Source organism: Lontra canadensis, unplaced genomic scaffold, assembly GCF_010015895.1.
Source record: "Lontra canadensis isolate GAN:19392208 unplaced genomic scaffold, GSC_riverotter_1.0 scaffold16, whole genome shotgun sequence".
Taxonomy (NCBI): domain Eukaryota; kingdom Metazoa; phylum Chordata; class Mammalia; order Carnivora; family Mustelidae; genus Lontra; species Lontra canadensis.
Window position 1 is genome coordinate 20,289,283 of NW_022631010.1, and position 10,241 is coordinate 20,299,523.

The 10,241-nt window shown below is 42.4% G+C and overlaps 1 protein-coding gene across 2 annotated transcripts in view; it reads left to right on the forward strand.

Moving 5' to 3' along the window:
• DTD1 (D-aminoacyl-tRNA deacylase 1) overlaps positions 1-8,715 on the forward strand; it is a 178,215-nt gene extending 169,500 nt beyond the window's left edge. For both annotated transcript variants that reach the window (XM_032859274.1, XM_032859273.1), the window contains one exon: positions 8,123-8,715. In XM_032859274.1, the coding sequence (XP_032715165.1) occupies positions 8,123-8,164 (42 nt within the window). In that variant the 3' untranslated portion in view covers positions 8,165-8,715. The remainder of the gene's footprint in view (positions 1-8,122) is intronic.
• Positions 8,716-10,241: the final 1,526 nt, after the last annotated feature.

Below are 10,241 nucleotides of genomic sequence, written 5' to 3' on the forward strand. Positions count from 1 at the left end.
TGTATTTTCTCATGATTTTCTTTTTTTTTTTTTTTAAAGAATTTATTTATTTATTTGACAGACAAAGATCACAAGTAGGCAGAGTAGCAGGCAGAGAGAGAGGAGGAAGCAGGCTCCCTGCTGAGCAGAGAGCCCAGTGCGGGGCTCCATCCCAGGACCCTGGGATCATGACCTGAGCCGAAGGCAGAGGCCTTAACCCACTGAGCCACCCAGGCGCCCCTCCTCATGATTTTCTTAATAACATTGTTTTTTCTCTCCTTTACTTGACTGTGAGAACACAGTGCATATTATGTATGACGTACAGAAAATGTGTTTATGTCAGTAAGGCTTTGGTCAGCCTTACTGACTACTATTAGTAGTTACATCTTTGGGGAGTCAGAAGTTCTATGGATTTTCAGCTGTGTAGGGTTTGGTGTCCCTAACCTCCACGTTATTCAAGAGTCAAAAAAAACTAGCCATAGAAAGGACACCAGGGTGGGGGGGAGCAAACTCAAGGGAACTGCAGCCCTGTTATCATTATGGCCCTGGGGAGGAGGTGGGAGAGAAGGTGGATGAGCAGGAATGACGTACTGGGGAGACCCTGTCTGGCAGGAGGGAAGGTGAAAGAAAGCTTCAGGTTAGGAGAGGAACGGTTGGAGAAGCCCAGGGCCACACCTGGTCTTCTGGCTCCAGGCTAGAATCCTTGGGCTTATGGTTGGGTTGTCAGGGAAGCTGGACGCCTGGGGGCCTGTGCTTTGGTCCCCGGTGAGAGTCCTGGTAGGAGACTGTTGTGAGGGATGGCTGTAGGTCTCTGCGAGACTATTGCAGCTGAGTAGAAGGGGCAGCAAGACGTGGTAAGGCAACAAGATATAGCAGGAGTCAGTAGAGGGTCTCACCTGCCCCATGAGGCATGTTGAAGAGAGGGTGTGGGGGTCTGCTGAGCTGACCATGGGTCCTGGTAGAAGGAGTGAGCCTGCCCCAGAAGCTGAGAGAGCCAGGAGGGTTGTGACCTCAGCTCTCTGCAGCACTGCTGCTCTGCAACTCTGCGGGTTTCAGCCACCATCTCCATGTGGCTCCCAGGGTGGGATGTGAGGGGTCTGTAGTGCTAGCAAGGGCAGGAATGGAAATGAGGTCAAGTCAGGCAGGGGTGGGGGCTGTTGCCCCTGACTATCAAGTGCTGCTCAGTGGTGTCCCTGGGGCTCAGCACCAGGTGCAGAACCACACCAAGCACCCAGGCACAGGGACCATTTGAGGACTCAGCTGTTCTAACACCCAGGTGAGCAGAATAACTGTGGATTCTAGATTGTGCTGCTGCTACCCAGCGGGATGGAGGCTCGTGAGGACGTTTGGATGGGCCCGTGAAAATGCAGAAGCCACATTTTCTTCGCATGTTTATGGAGCACTGTCTGGCTTTTTGACTGAGTGCAGGAGGCAAACCATTTACTGATTGGCAGTTTAAGGTGGGTGTCCACTTGGACTTCTAACTAGAGGTGGCAGTGGAGGCCTGGTGGCTGGTGCTGACATCCAGACAAGGACAGACGTGAGGGGTCCTTGGAGACCCCACTGCTGCAGCCAGCCAAGGGCCAGGGAGGAGCTGGGCTAGCTACCCCCACCTCTGGGATGATAGACATGTGCTCAGGTTTGAAGACCATAAAGGAGGCCAACAGTAAATGACAGCTGCTCCTCCAATTACATATTTGGGTTTTTTGTTGCCCATGGGCTTTTGTTGCCCCATCTGCTGAAATTTGTCATCCCAGTAGACCCATGAAAACATCACCAAATATTCAGATATCTCTAAGAGCTGAATTAGTGACAGAAGGTGACCTTGGCACTGACTGTGCTGCACAGAAAAACAGCAGCCCCACCCCTGCCTCAGTGAGGGGAGCTGCAGTTTTCATTTGCTTTTCTTTACAAACAGAAGGAGCCCTGGGGAGCCTCATAGGACCTAAGGGAGTAGCTTTGAGTTTCCAAGGCATGAGAGAGAAAGAAAAGGCAAAAGAAAATGGAGTGAGAGACTGCATGAGCTCGGGCACAGTTTTCTTTGAAAGTGAGTCAGAAGCCTTCAGAGGACACTCCCAGGGTGCTGACATTTCTCTGTCACATTGCAGATGTTTCTTATTTTATCAGATGGACAGGGAAGTGCTAAAATGCACTTCTGTTTTTGTCCTCTGTCTCATTTCTTCAGGCTCATTCACCCTGTGTGGCGGGTTCAAGGTTTCCTCTGAGGCAGCAACTCCCTTTTCCCCCCTTTCTGGCCACAGCCAAGGCACGTGGCAGCCTTTCACGAGGACCGCATGTTCTCTGCCTTTGAGTGCAAGGTCAAGTATTGCCTCATTTGAGTATTTACTTTGCTGCCATCATTAGGGTGTGAGAGGAGCCCACTCTTGAGCAGCACCCCACATATCTGTCCTCAAATGTCAACACACTTGAAACAAAGCAAGGAAAGTGTATTGGAAGCTGCCATCTGTTTGCTTTTTCAAATTGACCTTTGTCTGAATAAAAGATGTATCTGGCTGAGCCCGTTTCTTCCTAATGAGCTAGAGAAGTTTGTGTGTATTCAAGGATAGTTGTGTTTTCACTGTTTTCTCCCCCACTTATAGAAAGTAGAATCTCTTTCATATCCACGGCTTTCATTTTGCTTCCCTGTGTCAACATTCATTCCCAGTTCAGGTGCTGGTGCTTCATGTATAAAACTGTGCCTCTGAGGTGCTGTTTTCATTTTTTTAAACTTAAAAGATTTTTTAGTGGTCGCCCTAGATGTTGTAATACACTCCTTAAAAAAAGACTTATTTATTTTTTTGAGAGAAAGAGCTTGTGCGCGGGTGGGAGAAGGGACAGAGGGAGAGGGAGAGGGAGAGGGAGAGAGAATCCTCAAGCTGACTCCAAGCTGAGCACAGAACCCAACGTGGGACTTGAACTCATGACCCTGAGAGCAAAACCTGAGCTAAGATCAAGAGTTGGACGCTTAACCAACTGAGCCATATAGGCACCCTGCAAATCCAAGTTTCTGACCCATATCATGTTTCTTCTGCCTGAAAAACCTCTTTTAACATTTCTTACAATGTGGATCTAAGAAAGTCTATTTGCTTCACTTTTGGAGGGTAATTTCAGTGGTACAGAATTTTAGATTGGTGGTTTTTTTCTTTCAGTGGATTAAATATTTTATTGCACTCTGTTCTTGCTTGCATTATTCCTTCTGAGAAGCCCTTTGCACTTTTCATCCTTGTTCCTCTATGGGTAAGGTGGGTTCACAGCTGTCCCTTACTCCTTCCTCCTGTCCTCCCATCCCCTTCAGCTTCTTTGAAGATTTTCCCTTTCTTTGTTTACAGTTTGGATCATTCTTAGCCATTATTATCTCAAATACTTCTCTGTTCTCTTTCTTTCTCTTGGTATTCCAGTTATGTGTATGTTATGCCTTTTGCAATTGCCCCACATCCCCTTTCCCCCCATTCTGTTGTCTCTTTGCATTTCGGTTTAGAAGTTTGTTTATTAACCACTTTTTAAGCCCACTGATTCTTTGGCTGTGTCCAGTCTACTGATGAGCCCATCAGAGGCATTCTTTTTATCTATTACGGTGTTTTTTATTTCTAGCATTTTCTTTTGATTCTTTTTGGAGTTTCTGTATCTCTGCTGCATTACCCATCTGTTCTTACATATTGTCTGCTTTACATGTTAGAGTCCTTCACATATTAATCGCAGCTATTTTCCCTTGTCTGATAATTCCAACATCTGTATCACATCTTGAGTTTCAGTCTGATGACTGCTTTGGGTCTTCTGAGCCTCTTGAACCTGTAAATGTTTGTCTTTCAATACATTTGGGAAATTTTAAGCAGTATTTCTTCAGAAATTATCTTCTGCTCCATTCTCTGTCTTCTAACCTGGAGGAGGTTACTGTTCCCAAACCTTAAAGTTGTTCTGAGGTTTGTTATTATACAAGAGACTGAACTGCTTCCTCACTGATACATAGTCGGCACATTATGTTACTTTGCCAGCAGTAGGGTTGGATTTTCTACGGGTCTAGGCTTCCACCTCAGTTTCATTTGTTAGAGAATTGGCAAAAACCTGTCCATAATTATTAATTCTGTCTATTGCTGAAGTATTGAGCTAACCTAGCTCAATACTTGTATAATACATGTATAAAACTGTGCCATATAGGCACCCTGCTTTCAGATAACCTAGAAGTATGCTATTTAATACAGTAGGTGCTACCTGTGTGTGGATATTTGAGTGTAAATTAATTAAAATTAAACAAAGTTTAAAATTCATTTCCATAGTCCCATAGCTACATTTGGCTAGTGGTTGCCATATTGGATGGTGCTGACATAGAACCAGCCCATCTCTGCAGGAAGTTCAGTTGGACAGGTGAATGTTCTGAACCACTGTCCGTTCTGTAAGACTGGCTTGATTAAATACGTACAAATATACATGAGCAATAGATAGGTGGAAGTTAGGCCAAAAATAAAAACTAATTGCTGTCAGTTTCTTCTTTTCGTGTGCCATACCAAGCTTTCCTGTCTCATTGCTTTCCTTCCTCCCTTGCTCCCTTCCTTTTTTTTTTCTTCTTCCCTCCCTCCCATCCTTTCTCTTTTCTCCTCTTGTCTTCTCTTTTTATATAGGCTCCACACCCAGCATGGAGCCCAATATAGGGGTCAAACTCACAACCCTGAGATTGAGACCTGAGCAGAAATCAAGATTCGAAAGCTTAACCGACTGGGCCACCCAGGTGCCTAAGATTTTCTGTCTTAATCAGGAAATTGAGTCACTGTCCTCATGTTCTCATCACCAATTCGGGCCCATTTGCCCTCATGTAAAGGCAGAGATTCTTCACTTGACAATTCAGTGGAGGGCTCACTGGAATTTCTGTAAATGCTAAGTCAGATTGAATCCTTCTCTGATAACGTGGACTTCTCAGAGACTCATGTTTTCTCATAGAACAGCCTTTCTTTTCTAGGTAAGTGGTATCAGATTAGATTCCTAGCTGTAGCCTGAAATAAATATATAAAAGCTGGGTTCTTTTGACAGTGGTTTGGAGAGCACGTCTGTGGTCTGTGTATCTTAACTCAAGCACTTAAATTTTGTGGTTGCTTGAATGGCCTGAAGCCAGAAGTAGATCAGCTGGAAATCAGCATCTTTGAGAGACTCAAACAGGCTGTTGAGGAATTCTTTTCTTCTGGTGCTGGACTATTCCCTACTGCCTCTGATGTTTGCAGGCAATAAAAGAGAGCCACTCCAGAAGGTTCTTTCTATAAGGCTCTGAAATCGTAGTGCTACATTATCTCAGGCATGTACTGCTCCCTGTTAGGTGCCTCCAGCCTGTAGGTCATGTCTGCCCTCAGACAGCTCACCTGACTCACAAGGACATCAGAAAACAGTACTATGCAAGCAGATGCCATCCTCTCAAGGCTCTCACAGGGAGGCACATTACCCTTCCTCCAGGATTTCTAAATTTCCACTCTTTTGTGCAGAATCATGTTTTTGTTCCCTTGCACATGACTTCTGCTTAGTGCTTGTGATGTGGCAGGTGGACCTCACAGATAGCTCCCTCCCCACCTCGCCTTTCATGCTTCAGGCCATGCAATGGCTATGATCTCCAGCCACACCCACCTGACAGCCAGTATCCTGGCCCCTAGGTTCTTCCTTGGTTATGTCTAAGAAAATGAGAAGGAACATTTGTTAAAGGTGAGATTGACAATAAAAAGCAGTGTCTGTTTGACCAACCCGTGTGGTGAGGCAGTGGCTTTTGGGTGGAACAGTGTCTATTGTTGGCCAGAAGGTTCTTGCATGCAGCTTCGGAGCTCACATCACTTGTGTTGTCATTATTGATACTGGGATGAGGTGTGCCTCTTGGGTATCCCAGTATTAGAACAGTTCATTCTGAAGGAGTTCTTAGTTTAAACCCTTCAGATTAGGTGCTTTATGAAGTCCCTAGGCCTGAGTGGTTTACTGTAGAATTTGAGAACACCTGGGATGAAACCTCTCAGGATCCCTTCTAGTTCTGTGATTCTCTGGTAGGGAATTGGAATTTCTGAATTGTCTTTCTCATAAAATTTATTTTGAAAGCCATTTTGTATTGCAGAATTAATGTTCGTTCATCACAGAAAATTTTTTAAAATGCCAGAATGCTCAAAGAAAATAAAAGTCACCTGCCATTTCATCGAAGATGATCATTATTAACATAATGCTTTTATAACATTTTCTCTAATCAGATAATTCTATTTCTCTTTCTCTAATTTTACATAAAGACAGACTATATATAATGTCATATAATGTCACTGCTTTTATCATCTAATGGAATATTGTGAACATTTTCCAGGTCATTTATTCTTCTTCAGCAAACTTTATCATTTCCATCTGCACATCAAACATTGGAAGTGTAAATTTATTATCTCAAAGCTTTGAAACATGTAGAATATTTATTTGAAGTAAATGTAGAAGAATAATATACTAAAGCAGGATTCCTAAGCTCATTTTAAAAGTTCAGAAACAAAGGTTTTAATCTGTACCAAGAAAATGAAGTTCCCCAAAGGTCAGTGTGAGATCCAATTTCAGGATTTTAATTATTAGTGTTGCAGATGAGGAAAGAGGCATTAGTATACCTCAGGTGCCTAGATTTGGGTTAACATCTTGATTAAAATACAGCAGCATATGGATTTCTTTCCCTGACTTAAAAATAGATGTAATATGGTCCCCAGAAATTATGTTGTGTAATCCCTATCCCTTTGTGGTCTTTGAGATCTCTCTTAGGAAGTAGTGCAGGTCTGTGGCTTGTGGGTTTTAGAGCATGAGGGTAGGCCTTGGGGAAAATTTCAGTCTTTTGTGTGGGTCCATATACGACTGAAGAACATAGCTGCAGTTAAGTTAGCCTTTCTAGTGTGAGTCCATGGGCCTCCCTAACAAGCTGGGCGCCGGAATGGAAGACTCTTAATTCTGTGGAGGTATCTGCCCATAAAACGACCCTTTTCTAAGAATGCAACCTGTGCTGGGTGTGTCCAGAAGCATATTCACAGATGTGTGGTATCACTATGCAACCTACTATTACCAGAAACTTTTGCTTGTAGTGAAGTTTACCCAATTAGAATTTAGATCTGAGGGAATAGAAACTGTTGTTTCTTGGATGTCAATCGCCTGCCTCACAAATCTTGGCAAGATTCGCTGGTGTTTCTTGTAGCCTCAGAATTATCGAGGGAAACTTGAGACACTGGGATATTTTATACTAAAGAACCTACCATCCTTTGAGCAATATTAAAAATAACTCAAAAGCAAGTGTTTAGTTTATTCCCTGTTCCTATGCTTTATTTAGGTTCCCCTCTGCCTCCCTCATGATTAAAAGGATTTGGAAATGAGACTTTTGTGTCTTTTTTCAAGGACTTTGTCTATTTCATCTGTGTTGTCTGATTTGTGGGAATAAAGTTGTTTGTGACATATCTTTTTTATCCTTTTAATGTCTATAATAAAATGTACTGATGTTGCCTCTGATTCCTGATATTCATAACTTATGTCTTCTTTTTTCCTGGTAGGTCTGGCAAGAGGTTTATCAAGTTTATCGATCTTTCCAATTATTTATTTTTTCTTTCCATTTATTTTTTTGTTTTTGTTTGAAATTTCATTAGTTTCTGTTCTAGTCTTCATTTTTCTTCTTCTGCTTTCTTTGGGTTTTATTCTTCTTTTATTCTTTAGTTTCTTAATGTGGAAGCTCAGATTATTGATGTGATAGCTTTTTTCTTTTCTAATACAAGCTTTGATGTTATGAATTTCCCTCTACATACTGCCTTAGGTGCATATCACGGATGATGATATGTTGCCTTTTCATTTACGTTCAGTTTAAAATATTTTCTCATTTCTTTTTGATCCAAAGGCCATTCAGAAGTGAGTTAATTCCCAGATATCTAGAATCTCTTTGAGCTCTAAGGACGAGGTTCTAATAAATTGGAGACTTTGGTGAGAAGTTGTTTGGATTTATACATGACAACATGGCAGATTGTTCATCATAAAGTGAAACACTGTCATGCTGTTGTCATTGTACGAACTGAAAGGGTGTCTTTAGCTGTTTGTTTAGGCTTGGTTATATATATTTTTTAAAATAGGATTTGAAGGTGTATTTTGGGACCTTCTCCTGTAATGTGTTTTATCTTTGTTCTTTTAGTGCATTATCATTGGGTGGAACTGGATCCTGAAAAATTCATGAAAGATGCTGTGTACCTTCTCTGCTTTAAGAATTTGGAACTGAATCATGAAAAGGAAGACAGAAATAAGAAATTGGGACCCTGAGTAGCCCTGCGGAAACAAAGTAGAACAAAACAAAACACCACCACCAAAGGAACGATACCATTTTCTGTTGTTGCTATGGTCTTAGTGAAAGTGGGAGCTGGCCATGTGGGGGCGTGCACCCCATGCACATAGCAGCAGGGCATATCCCCATGCTCCCCCTGTGCAAAGACTTTGCTGGTTCCTGTGATTTCTTGGCTTGCTTTTGAAACAGGCTGGCCCCACATCATTTGTCATAGAGTCCTCCTTTTACATGTGTCCGTGATGGGTCTCCACTGCATTCACGCTGTCCATGTTCTTCCCAACACTGGCTAAGCCAGGGCACCGGTTAAGGTGTAAAGAGAGCAAACATTGGTGATAATGTATTGTGTAAGACCTTTGCATCTTGTAAATTTTCTCATTTTTCTAAAAAGAAATAATAAAATCCTAAACCCCAACAAACCACTTTATTATTAAACAAATCCTGCTGTGTTTGTGCTTAATGATTTTGTCTGCAGAAATACAATACATCTGATCCCACTCTGTGTATAATCTATACTTCTTTTCAAATAACCCCCCTCCAAGAGGCCTTCCCTCATTACCTACGCAAATCTCTGATTCCATGGTGAGAGCCTATACACTGGTAATTTGTAGTTGATGGCATTTTACTCAGACATGAGATGGCAGGAGAGGGGAGTGTACATGGGAAGGTAATCCAGTTTTGGAATGGCCCAATGACTGAGAGCCAGTGTGGCTGCCATCTCTGCCATTCACCTTTGGGAGGTCAAGAAAGGTCTCGGCATGTTGGACCATACAGATGTCCCCTTTCCAGGAGCTGAATGGTTGTCCATATATCCAACCGGTATCCTCACAGTTATGTGAAGAAGGAACCACATTCAGCCAAAGAGTTTCTCAGTTCATTTTAATCCATTAGTGGCACAACTATAGTGGTCATTTTTAGACATTATCTGATGTTAGTAGTTACATATGTGTTACTATATATAGCATATATTTATATAACATCTCTTATATTGCTTATACAAACAGAATTATCCTCTCTTGAAATACTTCTTGCGTAACTGTAAAGAAGACATCTTTATTTGGCATTTTTGTAATGCCGAAACTCACTGTGTCCTTTATAATAATTTCTGAGTCTGTTTCATCTGACCCAGTTGTCTGCTTCAAATAAAAACATAGAAAAGGTGAGAAAAAGAAAAAGCCCTCAAATTGTAGCTCCAGTGTACATTCAAGTACTTGGAATATGGAGTTGGGAAGGCATTTGCCAGACTGCCTTTCTCTGAACCAATACAGGTGATTTGGAATAATCCATGATAGCATGAACCTCTGGATTTGAAATCATTACATTCCAGATGCAAATCACCAGTCGGCTTCCCCACCTGTATGGGCAGTGAGGTCCAAGAGGCTCTCCTGTTTGGATTATCTGTATAGGCCTTTATAGGCTGAATTAAAATTCACTGTAAAGTTACTCCAAACTACAGTTTTGTAAACTTGGCTGTAAGGTCGAGGACTTCCTGAACACATTTGTCAGACATTTCTCTGCCACAACATTTTATCGCCACCAATTAATGCTTACTGAACAGCTGCAGCCTGCCCTTGTGCTAATTGGTCACGAGGATGGCACAGAGAGAAGAGCTAATGTGCTTGATGTCTGCACAGTGGTGAAATGATAAAGACCCTCATAACCCACAGTCTGGTGCCTAGATCCCATCTTAAAGGGACATAGAAAAATTGGGCATGAGTGGAGTCATGTGGGCAGTTGGCTGAAGGATCTGAAAACCATGAAGGACTGAAGGGGAGAAAAAACTGAATAATTTGAAAGGTGAGGACAAGACACTTGGGCCAGGAAAAAAAGAGGAGCCGGGCGTATAAGTTGCATTAACACAGATGCTGGCTTGATAACAAGGTAAATCTTTCCAACGTGATTCAGAAGTAGACAGTGATGTTAGGTGCATTTAGCATTTGGGCAGAAGTTCTGAGGTTTCTTAATGTGTGCAGAG